Source organism: Cyprinodon variegatus, unplaced genomic scaffold (genome assembly GCF_000732505.1).
Source record: "Cyprinodon variegatus isolate N-32 unplaced genomic scaffold, C_variegatus-1.0 Scaffold353, whole genome shotgun sequence".
Classification (NCBI taxonomy): domain Eukaryota; kingdom Metazoa; phylum Chordata; class Actinopteri; order Cyprinodontiformes; family Cyprinodontidae; genus Cyprinodon; species Cyprinodon variegatus.
Genome location: NW_015150806.1, coordinates 44,869 through 61,718, shown reverse-complemented (window position 1 = coordinate 61,718; position 16,850 = coordinate 44,869). Strand labels below are relative to the sequence as shown.

The following is a 16,850-nucleotide window of genomic DNA, read 5'->3' as shown; positions in this document are numbered from 1 at the left end:
ACACTCAGAATTACTCCGAAGGAGGTTATCATAAGTACATTTGTGGCATAGTCTTGTATTAAAGGTTTAAATTATGGTTGTTAAACTACTGATCTGCTTAAGCTGCATTTTTTACACATCTTATTTAATTGTAGATACAACCTTTCTAATCTTTCAGGTGGTTATTCGAAGGCTTCCACCTAACCTGTCAAAGGACCAACTCGAAGAGCATCTTAGTCCTCTTCCATCTTATGACTATTTTGAGTTTTTTCCAGCAGATCAAAGGTATGAGTTTTATTATAATACTATTATTCATTTTGCTTTTCCCCCATCTATTGACTAGTTTTTGTTTATCTTTACAGTCTTTATCCCCACCTGTTTTCCCGAGCTTATATAAACTTCAAAAGCACAGAAGATATCCTGCTGTTTCGAGATCGATTTGATGGTTATGTCTTCATTGACAACAAGGGTATTTTAATCTTTCTAAACCCATTTTTGCTTTGACAGTGCTGGGCTTGAATGTTGACTGGCTCTTTAAATTATTTGGTTATATGAAATGCAAACAGAAGCTTAGGGCTAATTTTCACATTTAGGAAGGTAAATTGTGCATTTATTGCCATAGTTACTATTTGATAGCTGGTCGATTAAAGGTTATTCTAACCAGTATTTTAATATTTACTCAGGCCAGGAGTATCCTGCTGTAGTAGAGTTTGCCCCTTTCCAGAAAATTTCCAAAAAGAAGCTGAAGAAGAAAGATGCCAAGGCTGGAAGCATTGAAGAAGGTACAAAAATACAAGAAAAAAGAGAGACTCTTATCAAACCAAAATGCACTGATGTTTTCTAATATTTGCAAAAACTTTTTTGTCGTATTTAATTTTCAAAATTTTCCTGAAATTTTCCTTAGATCCAGAATATAAGCGTTTCTTGGAGAACTACTCCTGTGATGAAGACAAGTCCATGGCCAATCCTGAGACCCTTCTTGGGGAGATAGAAGCTAAGACTAGAGAGCTCATAGGTATAGTCTTACAATTTTTTTGACATTTAATCTGATATTTTATTTTGATCTTTATGTTTTTTGGATATTATCATCTCAAATATGATCACAGGCAAGTAAAAAAATGTTATATAACAAGTATACTAAATATAGAGAAAAAAATTAAGCCAAAAGCATAATATTACATCAGTGGCAGGGGCATGAAAATTTGTTCATATACGCATTTCCCACTGGTCGACAAACCTGTTTAACTTGGAAACAATCTGCTTTTAGTGGCAGTGGGAAAAGCTCACTGACGCATGTCTTCCCTGGTCAAACGACTCTGCAAGCAACCCATGTTATAATCACCTCGGCTCTAAATGGCATGCTGTGGGGAACACTAGAGCTGTGTTGAACCACTAATTTACGTGATACCATTGAGCACAATGCACGGACGTCAACACACACCGTACAGCCATGTCTGATCTAACAAGCCAAAATAACTCTGTTTACATTCAATAAACATGGCACACCACTGGTGAGAGGGATTCGGAAAGATAAAGGAGCAAAACAATAAAGCTCAATGACTACACCCTGACTTCCTTACATGTTGCTCTCCATTGTTTACTTTCCTGATATCTGTCGCACTGGTGATATCATCAAAGCTATCCCAGCACGATGGTGTCACCAGACATACAGCTGCTGGGGGGGCAGAAGCCTACCAGCTTGCCAGCACGGGGTTAGACCCAGCTTCCTTTACCAGTGGGAAGGGAACCAAATGTTGATTTTTAGCGGCTCGACCCATGTTTAAAAAACACGCATTAAGCCAGTATTTTCAGAGGGAAAGTGGCTATAGAAGTAGCCAGACAGGGACCATTGGGTACTGACGGGTTGCTGAAAAATGATAGGTGCCAAAACCATTTAGGGTCAGTCTACACCAGGGATGGAAACCCCAAGAGCTTGAGTGCCGCTTTCCTACAACTGAGCTGTCCAACTCACCTGAATCAAATGGCCGAAATACATCCTTCATGTGCAGTCAATTTCTCATGAATCCTCTAAACCATCTGATTTCTTGATTCAGGCGCATTCGACCAGGGACACATCTAAAAGTTGCAGAATACTAAGCTTCGGGGCCTGAAAGTGTTCATCCCTAACCTACACTAATCATACTGTGTCAACCGGTACATGAGCAAAGAAATTAGCAAAACATTAGAATTTTCTAAATAAATCAGTAAATATAAGTCCTTTGTAATAAATCTACACACATATTTATACATTTATGTTTTCTGATTCCATTTTGGTTCTGCATAACATACACATTGATTGGGTTTAGCATTTGCTCGTTATATCGAATTTAATAGAATTGAATGAATGCAGAGACTCTTTTCTTCCTCCCTGTTCTCTCTATTCTGATTAGAGAGGAAGTTCTGATAAGGGGTGTTTAATTATGGTATGTTAAAGTGAATAAACAATTAACTATACAGTAACTTTGTTGGAATTTTTATGGTTAATATACTAACTATTGAAAGATGAAGTTGAACATTCCACCTGAGAGTATCACTGCTGCCTAAATACAAACATTAAACAGTATTAATGATTTATATTAAACAAAAATGTTTTATAGACTGTCATAATTAAGTCTCTGTTTATTTACTTTATATCGGTTTATTGTCTTTTATACATTTTTACAGCAACCTGGAAAAACAAAATTTACGCTTTAAGACGTTTATTCCACACATTTACCACAAAAGGTTAATACATGTCACTGTTAAAAATGAGTCTTACCACATACTTTTAAAACATAAACTTTCCTTAAAAATGTTCACCTGAATCTTTAATTAAAAACCACAGAATATGTTTTTGGAAGAAGATTACATAAAGGGTTCAGTTTTTTGTTCAGTTTTCAGTTCTATTTAAATATAGAATTTTTAAAACATACAATGAAAAAAACATTTTTTTAAATCTGAATCATAATAATTACCCAATTATAATTTATACGTTTTTTTTTTTTTTTTTTGCTGCATTTTGTTTGATATTTGGTTAGTTATATGTTATGTCTGATACCTCTGCACAAAACAAACATATCTATGTAGCTGCTGCATTACTGTTTCTATCCTCGCTTATGGTTATAAAATTTGAGCCATGGTGAAAAGAAAGAGATCCAGGATACAATGGGGAGAAAAGAGCTTCCTGAGCAGGGTGACCAGTCACTCTCTCAGAGATAAGGCAAGGAGCTTAGCCATCCTACGAAGGGACTGAACTACTTGTAATATTAGCAGCTGCTCCTCTATATTGAGAGAAGTCCGCTGAAGTGTCTTGGGCATCGGTGCCAGCTGCCCCCTGGATATCTACCTCAGAAGGTGTTCCAGGTATGTTTCAGTGGAAGTAGGCCCAAGGAATAGCTCAGAACACCCTACAGGGTCTATGGCTGCCCTTGGAACTCCCCAGGCTTTACCAGAGGAGCTAGAGGAAGTGTCTAGGGTGAGGGCGTCTCTGCCCAGACCGCTGCCACATGATAAAGTCCCGGTTAAAGTGGAAAGTAGGATGGCTTTCAAGAACACTTACCTTCTTACTTAAAACCATCCATCATGTTCAGCTTGAAATGGAGTTTGACCTTTGTTTATTTGCCTGTTACTTAGTATGACCCTTTTTTATATGTGTTGTTTAGTGTTAACTTGTTGTATTTATATTTACCCACTTTTAAAACTATCGGTTTCCTTTCCGCTGCACTTAGAAAGGGATATGAAACTTTATCAGAGGACTTTTTGATATAAGCTTATGTCACAAGAAGAAAAACCACACACGGAAACCTCCTGTTACCTCAAAGACAACAATTGCATAACAATATATACTTTATGTTTTTATTTTAAATTGTTGTATTATTGCCATTCAGACATTAAACCTAAAATGACCATCAGTGGATGAGGAGTTTTGGTTTGTTTTTATAAAAATAACAAAGAAATTGCAAAAATATATTCTCTGAAATGTTGGAGAACTAAGAAAGAGAAAGGACTGATTTTTATACGTTGGAGAGATTTGTATCCCTTCATTTCCCTTTTAGAATAAGTTTTTGTTTTTAGAATCTCATCACAGACATATCAAAGTTTTTTATTACAGATTCTAACATATAGTTACCTTCCACCAATCAACTCAATGTGATAAAGTTGACTGGGCTTAAATTTACTAAACTACTACATTTCTGTTTTCAGCCTTTTGCATTTTGATGATTTCTAGTTATTTGTAACCAAAATACCAATAAGCTAAGTCATGTTCACCACGTACAAAGTAAATGTTAAGTTTCTTTAATACGATTAACTTTTTCTATTCTAATTCTTTCTGTCTGTTTTCTCTAAGCCAAAAGAACGACGCCCCTCCTGGAGTACATAAAAAACAAGAAAATCGAAAAACAGGTGAGGCAGAAACAATTGTAAAAACAACAGCACAACTTAAAAAAAACAAAGAGAAAAACAATTCTGTGGTTTACACTTTTAACAGAGGATCCGAGAGGAGAAGAGAGAAGAGAGAAAGCGACGGGAACTTGAAAAGAAAAGGCAACGTGAAGAAGAGAAGCGAAAGCGACGAGAGGAGGAGAGGCGCAAGCGAAAAGAGGCTGAGAAACAGAAAAAGCTTTCTGAAAAAGACATCAAGATTAAGGTTACTCCATGTTCTGCAGAAAATACATTTTGTTTGTGCTTTTCAATTATATGTTGCAGAATTGCATATTTAGTGATTTTTTTGTTTTTTATTTACAGCTTTTAAAGAAGAGTGACAGAGATGATGATGCTGATTCAGATCGAATAAAGGAAAAAAGTGACCCTTGTGATGTAGGTGGGGGCAAATGGGAGAAAACTGGAGGACAACCAAAATCAAAGGATCCAAAAGAAAAGTAAGAAATGGCTGACTTATAAAAATAACAGTTTAACTTAATTTTTTTATTACAATTCAGCTTCATAAGTCATCACTACAGTAAAAAGGTTTTAAAAGTTAATTAAAAATTGTTTGTAACATTCTGGGCTTGAGTGTCTTTCTATACGCTGTCTCTTACTAGCCAACAAATATAAGTGCATGCTATAAGTGCAATAAATATATGTGCAAGTTTCTTTAAACCAGCATAACTGATACTGCAACAGAATTGATGGACAACAGTAGAACGTTTTGCAGGCCTTTAGAGTCCCATGCATTCAAAAAATATTGCATATTATCAATAAAGGATTTATATGATCGTTAGAAAAGCCTTGATTTTAAAATGTTAGAAAAATGTGTTTAAATATCCATTGGTCAATAAAGTAGACATGCAGCTCTACTTATATTTTGATTATTTTTTCTTAACTGTTAATATTGCTCTGCTATTCAAGGTAGCAGTAAATTTTACCGCAATAAAAATATTTTTATATTTAAACTTAAACTTAGTTTTTACAACTTCTTCCAAATTCTTTCAAAAAAAATTTTATATGTAAGGTATAGTTATGATTTTTCTGTAGATTATGGCATGAAATTTATAGAATAAATATTGCAAAAGAAAGGTACATTTCTTTTGTTGTTGCACAAGCTGATGGGCATTTATTGACCTGATGCAAAGGGGAATCTGCACTATTTGTCTTAATCTGTCATGGAGTTTCAGTAGCTGTTTTATTTATTTATTTTTTTCTGACTATGAAATGATACATGCTTCAATATATATTCAACCAGCAGAGGTCAGCCTGAGAGTGACAAAGAGCAGAGAGAGCAGCACAGCCGCAGGCAGAGAGATAAGGATCACCGTGGTAAGGATGACGAGAGAAAACGGCAACGACATCACTACGAGTTTGAAAAGTTCATGCGCCGGAAAGATGAGACCAAATGGGGGAAGGGCTACTGCCAGGACCGGGCCAAGAAAGAGGGCCATCATCATGGCTATTCTTACTGTCCTGACAGTGGAGATAAAATGGGAAAGGAGGACAGGGAGGATCTGAGCAATAGAAAGGAACGCCTCCGAAACAAGGTGAGCGAGAAGGTGAGCATGAGAATTGACTTGAATGTCTCTCATAATGCTGGTTTAAGAGTGTTTTTATTGGTGACTAAATTCAATTTAAATAGTACCTCAAACATGGTCGTGTCACTCAAATTTATTTATAACATTGCCTACATTTACTGAAAAACAGCAAAGAATCAGTTAGGATGATAGAGGTTATATAAAGTCTCTAAGATAAAACAAATCATAGTGAAATTGAGCAAATATTTGTGTTTTGATTTTTCTTTGCTGATATAATAATTCTTCAGTGTTTTTCATAAAGTTCTAAATCATCCTTAGTGCAGATTTGATTCAGATACTGCAAAGTTTTGCTTCTTTGTTTAAAAAATAAATTGCTGTCAAAAATCGCTGGATATGTAGATTAAGACTTCCATTACTTTATTGATGTTTATCTGTGACCTAAAGTTAAAGTGCATTCTGCTTTACACCGTAGTTCCCCAAGTAGACTGTAATTCAAAAAATATATCTTAATTTCTACAGTTTATTCCAACTAAATGTATTTTAGTACGATTTAATGTGATGGACAAACTGTCCACCTAAACCTGCAGCATGAGTAAAGAGAGCATCAAACAGAGCTTTAAACACTGCTAAGACATTAGTAGTAACTCTGGAGGAGCTACAGAGATCCACAGCTCAGGTGGGAGAAATTACTGACAGCTTATTCATTTAAAAAAAGTTTCATTTTCTTTATTCGCCATTAATGGGACAAAGGTGTAGATTGATATCTATTTTAACCTGAACCTACAGGTCACAGGTGAAAAATATGTGAGACAGTTGTAGTAGTTTTGCATTGCACACTATGTGTATCTGTGAAAATTAATTCAGAATTTCGCTTCTCACCTTCCTTTCCTGCCTGCAGGACCGTCCAGCCATGCAGCTCTATCAGCCAGGTGCGCGCAACAGGAAGCGTATGGGTTCAGCTAATAAACCTTATGACTGCCTCCCCATTGGTCATTCCCCTGAATGCAGGACGGAGCATTGTTATGAGGTCCTCAACATGGGAACTGGGAAGGAGAGGGGATTTGAGAAAAGCAAAGATGAGCAGTGAGTGGTTTGGGTTTTAGGAGAAGATTAATGATGCACAACAACTGGGGATTTTTTTCAGAGTAAACTGATGGAAGCTGTTCTTACTGCTTCACTGGTTTCTTAGTTCCTGTTTGTAGGCTGGTATTGAAGTTGTATCTGTTTATTTTTTTCTGTCACCACGTTTTCAGCCTCATGTATTGTTATGGTACTTTCCTCTCACGTGTGGTAGAAAGCATCACAGTTACACCCAGGACAACACAGTATTTGTAAGACAATGACATTGCCTTCTGTATGAGAAACTATTTACAACATATGAAACATCTTAAAATGTGTTTTCTTTATTCTTCTTGTTTTATTTATAGTAATATAAACATGTTTTATGTCAAACTGATAAAGAAACTGACTTTTTAAAATTTGGGGTAAAGGTATTTTGCTGTATGTACAGTTAACCAGCAGACCAAGAACAACCAAGGAAATCAAATTTCTTCAAAATGTTATGCTTTGTGAATTCATGCATAAACACCTACAGTGTCACCAGAAACTAAAAACACCATGTTATATTTTCTACACTCTGGTATATAGATTTATTCTAAAACTGCGAATAGTTTTCTATCATTTATATTAAGCTTGGGTGTAGTATCACTTTCCAAAATCCATAAATCACATTTTCTGACAAGTTTGTATATTTAACAGAACAATTTAAATAAAAATTGGTGCCTAAGTGTTCACTTCCTTTAATATAACAGTTAAAATAAAGTTCTGGTACATCTGATTGCAACTGATGATCTTTAACAACTTTCTGCAACTCTGAGCTTACTTGTGATACTTGTGAATAGATTGTGAATAGAACACACTTGTCTAAATGAGGTCTTATCATTGATAGTGCATTGCAGAGCAGAAACCACACTGTCAAAGGAGTTTTCTAAATAACTCTGAGACCGGATTGAGTCAAAAGCACAAAAATTAGAGAGCATTTGCTTAACCATAAAAGCACCATGGTCTCTATTATATTGAAATAAGATAGTTGGAAGCAGCAGGATGTTGCATAAATATGGCTGCTAAACCTAAGTGAGTCATCCGAGAAAAAGGAGTTTGGTCAGAGACATGGGTGGTTCTAGACAGGGGCCCACAGGGGCCAGTGCCCAGTGCCCCTATATAACTGGCCCCTTATCTAGCCACTGCACTAAAGAAAAAATAGTTTATGTTTATGATTATATTTGTTTGAACAGAAACCAGAACTGATTGGTCCTTTTCACCAAATTAGATTTTTATCTTTTTCTGTTTTATTTAGAGTGATTTAAAAGTGAAAGTGCTGCACTTTTAGTTTCAGTTGTCTTTGGATATAATCATGGTATTCATCTGCTATATTAGTAGCCTAGAAGATGCCACAAGTAGCTTTTTGGCTTACTTTATATATTATATGTTATATTTTTTGTATTGTTATTACATTTGCCCTGTTCCCCCAAGGAAATTTAATCCTGACCTTCTGACAGAGGTGTCAAGTAACAAAGTACAAATAATTCATGACCTTACTTAGCAAAAATGTTGGCTATCTATACTTTACTGGAGTCATTTTTTTTTTACCCCTTTTTTTGTTTTGTTTTTTCTAATTTAAGCACATTTTCATTATAGCATTTTTGGTATTTAAAAAAAAATAAAAAACATGAAAATAATTTGTTTCATCAAGACAATTAATTCCTTGGTGGTTTTACTGCACCAACTTGTTGTCCACCACCTACCAAATTCAATAGTTTTCAAGTTGATGCAATTTAAAATTTGACACTGTTGCCATTATTTATAGATGATCATAAATCATCTACATGATTTAATATAAGGAAGATTTCATCCAGAATTGTAGAAAAATTTTCCTTTTAGTAAGGTAGTGAAGTATAAGGTTTAAGCATCTGTCCTTAAATTTTTTCCTGCATTACCTTTACTTTTATACTTAAAGTAGTTTTAAAAATTATACTTTTACACTTTTACTTGAGTAAAAAGCTTAAGCTGATACTCTACCTTCTATAAAAGTGTTTTAAACAGTAAAAATTTCTACTTCTACTTGAGTAATAAACATTAATACTTTTGACTCCTCTGCCTTCTGATCAGAAAAGTGACTTATTAAGTTGAAGTCCCAAGTTTTTTTTCTGTGACAAAACCATCTGCTTTACCAGTTAGATCATATCAGAGTGACCAGAAGCACACAGCATAGTTGATGTTGACAGAGATGCTTAAGACCTGGTGTATAAAAGTTATCTTGCCCGCCTTTATTAAAGAAGCTAAAACATGCAGTCCGCATTAGTTGGCTAACACCACTCCAAATCTTAAGCATAGAGCAAGCAGCATCAGGCTATTGGGATGTTTTTTGTGTTGCAGGAAATGTGCAGATAGTTTGTAGAAGTCAGCCAAATATAGATATAGTTCATGAGTATTCTGAACTTCAAACAAAGGCTAACATCTAACAAAACAGTGAATCTAAGCACTGACTAAAAATAACGACAAAATAGCTGTAGCAGATATTTTTAAATGTGCTTTAGTGGTCTCACTAGCTCTCACAATGGAATCCAATTGATTATTTGTGGAAATAATAAAAAAAAATTACTGCCTACCAACACACCCTATCCAACCTGACTGATTATGGGAAGAAATGCATTGAAGATGGTGAAAATTTCACAAACCAGGGCTGCCACAGAAACACACCCAATAAGACTCCAGGCTATATGCTTGTGCATCTTCATTTCTAAAACAAAAAGTCTCAACTTTGTTACTTAGCATGTGGAAATGGTGTGTCAATGAGAACACTGTAACAGACCAGCGGAAAAGCCTTGAAATTTTAAATGTCATAACTTCTGTAATAATTAGTGTCAAAACACATTTATCATTTTATGTTATAATAAAGCTGTCAGCAAATAAACTGTCAATAGTTTTATTTCCAAAAGCCTTCAATTATTTTTTCAACCATTTTTTACTCACACTATATCAATTATTTTGTTTTGTTTTTTTAAGTTTTAAGGGTTCCACTTAGAGGAAAAAAGTGGGCTTTGTCCTGGTTGGATGTTTCAGTTATTTAGGTTGTTTTTGGGTGAGGCAACGTTCAAACTGCTTAGTCTGCACAAGCACATTACAGCTTTGAGTCATTTACATTTAGGAGTGACATGTACTGATCACCTCTCTGTTTGAGTGAACCGGAAGAATACAGTTTTTTTCTGACAGGTGTGGTGCAGAAAACATGTCTTCTTTATTCAGAGTTCTCTATTAAAATATATATACTTTTTTGGTTAACTTTTGACCTCTTTTTAAAAGAAATACACCACTGTGTCAGATTAACTCTCCCCTGGATAAAGCAGAACTATGAGGATCAACAGGAAATCAGTTGAAGCACAAAAGTTACATGAACAAGCTTAACTGTTGCATTCTTGCTTCACTCTGAAATGAGGCTTTGTAAACAGCAAATTTTCCCTTATATTTGGTTATATTGTATTTTAATTGATTGTGGGATGTAAAGCTAATATGGTAAACACCTTTTTGAATAAAGATTTACCTTTTTCCCCTTTGCATTTAATGTATGTCATTAAATATTATAATCATTATAATCATTCTATGAGCACAACTTGCAGTCATTAAAAGCTGCTAATGGCAGAAAGTGAAGTATGAAATGTTGGGATTTCCCTAAAAACACAGATTCGTGTTCTTTTAGTTTCTGTTGTAGTTCTCTGTAAACTCTATAAAGATCCTCTTTGTCATAGTTATACATGATACTCTTTGAAAAAAATGAATAAATTGTTGCAGTGGAAACATTACAGTTGTGGGAGAAATAAAGCAGATGAATCAGTGAATATGACTCCTCTACATGAACAAGTTGAATGTGGAGGAAGTCTTCGATATGACAGTGCCTTATGGTTCAATGCCAAGTGAGAATAAAACATGTGGCCGTTACTACGGTTGGTAGGATGACGGTTGTCACATGGTGCGTTTCCTTTCAGCGCCACTACATCGAGCTTAGACCCCATTTCCTCACCAGCCTTCCTCAGTCAGAGTATCTGTGCCTCCATCTGCAACTGCCAAACACGTGCCCACCTGCCTTATTTGCCTCTCCAGTTAAAAAGGTACGTTTTCAACAGTACAAACCTTACTTTTACTCACAATTGAGAATCTTAACATCATGTAATGGGTAGGCCTAGTTAGGGGTACCTATCTTTTGTTTTTTAAACCTTTGTTTTAATTTTCTTTAGAATACTGTACTATATTCATATGTAGTATAGCTTATTGGTTATTAAAATATTTAGCTTTTGGTTAAACGCAATATTTGAGAAATGACACAGAAATGTATGACAACAAATGTTTTGACAACATTGTTAGATTTAAATGTATTGATAGAGTGGTGGAAAGAAGCAAACCACTAAAGTCAGTTTAGGTACTTTCAGGAAAACAAAGGCGCCCATGTCTTGTTACATAGAGCAGTGGGGTAGATCTTAAGTAATAACTCTTTATTTTCTCTTTTGAACATGTAGCTTGTTTTAGAGAAATTTATTGTGATTTCTTTGATAGAACTTTCTGAAGGCTTATGTTCTCATTTTCTGTTATTTTCTAGCCTTGTATTTTTCAAAAGAGTTTAAAAGAAATAACAGCCTTGCCCTCTATGGGATGCCATGAATGCCACACTTCAATGAATAAACAAAATAACTATTTATCGATCTATCCTTTTTTCTAGACATGCCAGACCTTAAAAGCTTTAAAGGAGACTATCTCAACACGTTTTTCTTTTTTGTCTGTACCTATTAAACACATAAGTATGTGTAAAATTCCTGTTTACATAAAAAAAAAAAAATCGATTTCAGATGATTTCACATTCATTTAAAATAACTTCTGATAATTATGTATTTAATAACTTATTAATGTCTCCCTCCTTTTACATCACTTTAACTTTTGACCAGAGTTGTGACGGATTTAATAAAAGATAGCATATATGAATATTGCACATTTATGCAATGAAAAAAAAAAATCGCTTGTTTATTGTAGCGGAATTGCCACCACAAAAATTTGCTTCCATCCTTAACACATCTTTTGAACTATATCACCACAAGTATTTGCACCAATTAAATTTTGAACCAGAAGATACAATCAGTTTCATATTTATAAAATCAATTACTTAAAACTGGGTATGTATTTGTTAAAAGAATGGGTCGCCTCAGCAGATCAATGAATTTAAGCGTAGTATAGTGGTACTGTAGGATACCAACTGTTCAACCAAGTCCAATCAGAAAAAATCCATGGAAGTAAATATTTTCTACCGTTACATGTATGTACAAGAAAGTAAAAGTGATTGAGAACGATAGCTAGTCAGCCACAAAGTGGTATGCCACGAAAACCAACAGAGCAGTCGCAGTGGATGCTGATGAGGGTAGTCCGCATAATTAGCCACTTTCTAGAAAGTCAGATACTACAGACTCCCAATCTTCAAGTGGCCTTTACATTAGCTAAAGAACTGTGTGTAGAGAGCTTTATAGAATGGGTTTCCATTTTCAAGCAATGTTACCTAAACATGCACCACCAAATGCAATGCAAAGGGTGAGATGCAGTGGTGTAAAGCAGAATGACAATGTACCATACAGTAGAAGAGTCAAGCTCTATGGAATAACGAATATTACTTCTTCATCTGGCAATCTGATGGAAAAATGTAGGCTTGTTCGTCGTCAGGAGAACAGTGTATGATAATGGCATTGTGCCAAATGTAAAATTTAGTGGACAGGGAATGGTGTTGTGGGTTTGTTTTTAAGGGACCTCCTCTTGGCTCTTTAGCTGAGACTAAGAGACAGTCTGTCACGTCCCACACCAGTCTTTTGATCCTATAAATGAATTTCTCAAAGAATGGTCAAAACACACTGCTACCCTTGTCAACAACCTTCTTAGAACACTTCAAGCCATTGTAGCTGTTTAGGGTAGATAAACGTCATATTGCACCTGAAAAATTACGAGTGGGATGTTTCCTCAGTTAATATGGGAGTGAAGGCAGGTAATCAATACTTTCAGTAATCATACTACAGATCAATCACCGTAAGGTAGTAGTTTCGTTGATTATGAGGGCTTTATCTAAGAGAAAAAAATAGATAAAAAACAACTACATTTAATTATCCTTATACTTATTAAAATATCTTTAGATTTCTTCTCTACATTTTTACACAAATAGACATTTGGTGACTAAAGGAAAAAAAGCTACCCAAATACAGTGCGGTGTGTTGTTTAAGTAATAAAGAGCTTTCCATTACTGAACACTTGAAAGAGAAAATGACTCAAGGATGTTTTTTCTGTGTCTGTCCTGTGCTTGCAGAGTTGAAAAGCAACATGCTGGGTTCGATTTATAGACAGTGTTCTGAAAGGACGAATATATAATTTTTTATTTTATTTTATACTGTTTAAGGCATTCCAGACATCCAATGTTTAAGGCAACAATGATCAGAGGTGCTAACAGTAATAAAGTCCCTGAGATAACAAGGATGTGCCTCAACTTGGTGGAGAATTCTATATTTTGTGGTCCCCCCCACTACCACCAAGACCATACTCCCCACATGGCAGAGAAAGTGTTTCTTCACCTGCCCACACCCACATTCCGATCTTCAGTCACTTATAGACACTGCCAAGAAAATGTTTTTAGTTCTCAGATTATGATTTAACAGATTCTGATGTGACCTTTCATTCCACATTTTTCTACGTTGCAGCGGTACAAAAGGTACCCAGAGTTTGCATATCTTACCACAAAACATTCATGCCCTTTTCCTGTGTGAAAACTCCACCCGAAACAGTTTCTTTGTTGCACGCAATCAACAACACAGGTTGAAGGAACCTGAATCATGTTTTTTCACACCTTAGCATTGAAAAAGTTATGCGTGGTATGCATCAAATCAGAAGCAGGCAATGTGTTTGTGGTTTCTAATTAGTTATTGTGCCTTTTCACTTTGATTTTGTAAAGGTGACAGAATTATACATTAAAGATGTGTTTGTCATCAAACCTTTCTTGATATATCTCAGAAAATTGACATTAAAATGACGTTTACTAACTAAAAAAACTTTTGTGTTATTCTTTGGTACACAGGTAATAAGGGGCAATTGCCATCCAACCATGAGGGGGAATTCCAGCAGAACACAGCTTGATAATGCCACCCTATCTCTGTTTCAAAATGTGAACACCAGCTCTGTCATTTCTGTTATATACATGGTTGTCACCGTCATCAACCTAGTGGGAAATGGCCTATCAATTTGGCTCCTGCTGTTTCGTACGTCCCCGAAGACTCCATCCATCATCTTCATGATTAATCTAACTCTCACTGACTTGGCTCTTGGCTCTGCCCTTCCCTTTCAAATCTCCTACCAGCTCCAAGGATACAACTGGACACTAGGATCCAAGATGTGCAGGTACAAAGATTACAAGAACATTTTCCAACTTGAAAATTATAGTAGAAATGTATTACCTCAACGATAAGTGTAGTCTAATAACTAATTTATATTTAGATTAGATAATTTGGTTGGTTATTTGCCTTTTCAGTTTGGTTCTAATTCTTAACTGGACAAAATTTGTGAGCAACTTGCAGATTAAGACGTTTTTAATTTGTTTAATTTTTGCTCAAACCTTTTTTCCATCCCCTTCAGCTTCCTGACCCTTGTTTTCTACACCAACATGTATTGTTCTATCCTGACGATGATGGCCATTGGCATCGATCGCTACCTGGGCATTGTGAAGCCCATGATATTCAGAAAGAACAAGAGGAGAAAGTCTATCGCTGTTTTCAGCTGCCTCTTGATGTGGGGGTTGGTCCTGGGTGTCCTGTACCCTCTCATGACCACAGACCTGACTTTTGATATCCCTGAACTTGGGATCACCACATGCTTTGACGTGCTAAAGAAATCAATGCTCCCAACAGTGGGGGCCTGGGCAGCGTTCCTGTTCACCATGGTGTTTGTGCTCTTCCTGTTACCCTTCTGTGTCACAATGTTCTGCTATGTTAGTGTCATATACAAGCTGTCTAGTGATTGCAAGACGGTGCAGAAAGACAGGGCCATACGCCTGGCTATTGTCGTTCTTCTGGTTTTTGTGCTCTGCTTTGCTCCAAACAACATCCTCTTGTTGACTCATAGTATCCTGAGGCTCTTCTATAACAAGTCTTTGTACATGGCCTACAAGCTTTCTCTCTGTTTTAGCTGTCTAAACAGTTGTCTGGATCCTTTCATATATTACTTTGCTTCAAAAGATTTTAGGCAGAAATTGAGACAGATATTGAATTTGCACAGCCTGAGTAGCGCAGACTCTATAAGGACAGAGAACAAAGAGACCTTGTACTCTGGATAGTCAGATTTAGAACCTACCAATAATACAAAACCTTAAAAAGACTTGTGAAAGAAGGAAAGTGACTAAAATTAAGGCGGGGTTTGGAGATCTTGCAACATGTGTTCTTGTTTCATGTTGCAAAATCCTTTATCTTTTGAACGATAGGGGAAAAATTGGTCAATAACAGTTAATAAAATGTTACTTGTCAGCTCAAAGTCAAAGTTTTTCGCTATTCCATGATCTGTATTGAAGCAACTGGACAATAGGTGTTCAACAAGCATGTTTGCTGGAGCTTGTTCATCAGTCCTTTTTCATTTCTGGACTAACTTGTGACTTGAGATTAACCTGCTTAGATTATTACCAATAAGAAACAAATTCACTGTCTTTAGTCTTCAAATCTTACAGCCACATCATGCACAGAAAGATAAATATTTATGTTAGGACCATAACTGATGTATGAAAGCCTTCTAAATTGTATAATAGCACCTAACTATAATGTAACAATTCAGAAACATATTAATTGAATAAGTTGATATAATTGACATTTAAATCCAATAAGATCATTGTTCTTTTTACATTTTTATCATGTGTCTGTTACAACTGGTGAGGACTATATTTTCTAAATGTGCTCAAAATATGACATTTTCATTATTGAATGTTTTGAACAGGTTATAGTAATGGAGAAGGACAACGTTTGAAGAGAATGTTGCACATTACTTAAGTAAAGTAAAACTTAGCAACATTGACAAGGAATGTTTTCTATAATTTTTCCTGGTAAATGTGAAAGGGAACCATGTTGTTTTACTCTGCATTTATGTTATGTTATGCTTTAACAGTGTTTATATTTTAGGTTTCATTTATATGATCTGGTACTACAGGTGACTTTCTTTCTTTCTTTCTTTCTTTCTTATTCCCAAGTGATGAATGCAATTCTTATCTTACAGAATTGTTATTCTGTTGTGCAAAGTCCCACTTAAGCCATCACCATCAGTGGATTATTTTGCAAAAAAGTTTACCTGTCTGCTCAAACATCACATCATGACTGTTTTTACTGCAAAATATGTAGCATTCTAAGCTGTGAATTTATGTAAAAATGTATGTTTCAGGTTAACCTAAATGCTTAGGTTAATATAATGGTTGTTAATGGTGGTCTTTCTTTTACATTTGTAAATATGTCAGTGTATAACTGTCAAAATACCAAAGTCGTTGTTTTGTTTTTTTGATTAAATGATAATAAACTCTCCTCTCTGTTTTCATTATTAGTGTTATGTAATTTTTTTTCTCTGCTGCAGTTAATATACTGTAATCAATTTGACTGATTTCACCTTTTTTATTAGTGAACTTACAAGTGGGCGTGAGAAGCAGAATGTGCTGATAAAGTGAAGTGAGAGGAAAATTATTTTTAGCAGAAAGGGGGCACAGACAAACTAATTGGATTAATAAATGCAAACAAAATGAAAATATAAGATAAATAAAATGATTTTCCATTGTATATCTTATTAATTTTACATAACTCTCAGTTTGGGAATACAATTTACAGTATTATT

General features: G+C 35.2%; 2 protein-coding genes across 4 annotated transcripts in view; both read left to right on the top strand.

Annotated features, from left to right (window-relative positions):
• Nucleotides 1-8,947, top strand: part of upf3a (UPF3 regulator of nonsense transcripts homolog A (yeast)) — an 11,863-nt gene extending 2,916 nt beyond the window's left edge. Inside the window, exons 2-10 of one of the 3 annotated variants that reach the window (XM_015385968.1) lie at nucleotides 158-264; nucleotides 342-448; nucleotides 663-761; nucleotides 884-994; nucleotides 4,307-4,362; nucleotides 4,448-4,606; nucleotides 4,705-4,838; nucleotides 5,645-5,945; nucleotides 6,823-8,947. In XM_015385968.1, the coding sequence (XP_015241454.1) occupies nucleotides 158-264; nucleotides 342-448; nucleotides 663-761; nucleotides 884-994; nucleotides 4,307-4,362; nucleotides 4,448-4,606; nucleotides 4,705-4,838; nucleotides 5,645-5,945; nucleotides 6,823-7,011 (1,263 nt within the window). In that variant the 3' untranslated portion in view covers nucleotides 7,012-8,947. Of the gene's footprint in view, nucleotides 1-157; nucleotides 265-341; nucleotides 449-662; nucleotides 762-883; nucleotides 995-4,306; nucleotides 4,363-4,447; nucleotides 4,607-4,704; nucleotides 4,839-5,641; nucleotides 5,946-6,822 lie in introns of all 3 variants that reach the window. The other 2 variants (XM_015385967.1, XM_015385969.1) reach the window with 2 other exon arrangements.
• Nucleotides 8,948-10,966: 2,019 nt separating this feature from the next.
• p2ry8 (purinergic receptor P2Y, G-protein coupled, 8) lies at nucleotides 10,967-16,546 on the top strand. Its single transcript, XM_015385975.1, has 3 exons — nucleotides 10,967-11,089; nucleotides 14,074-14,393; nucleotides 14,628-16,546. Exons 2-3 carry the CDS (start codon nucleotides 14,101-14,103, stop codon nucleotides 15,322-15,324), a joined length of 990 nt encoding a protein of 329 aa, XP_015241461.1. The 5' UTR covers nucleotides 10,967-11,089; nucleotides 14,074-14,100; the 3' UTR covers nucleotides 15,325-16,546.
• Nucleotides 16,547-16,850: the final 304 nt, after the last annotated feature.

Coding starts and splice junctions, on each gene's coding strand:
- p2ry8 (XM_015385975.1), top strand. CDS start 14,101: ATGAGGGGGAATTCCAGCAGAACACAGCTTGATAATGCCACCCTATCT. Junction 14,394..14,627: donor CTAGGATCCAAGATGTGCAG/GTACAAAGATTA, acceptor CATCCCCTTCAG/CTTCCTGACCCTTGTTTTCT.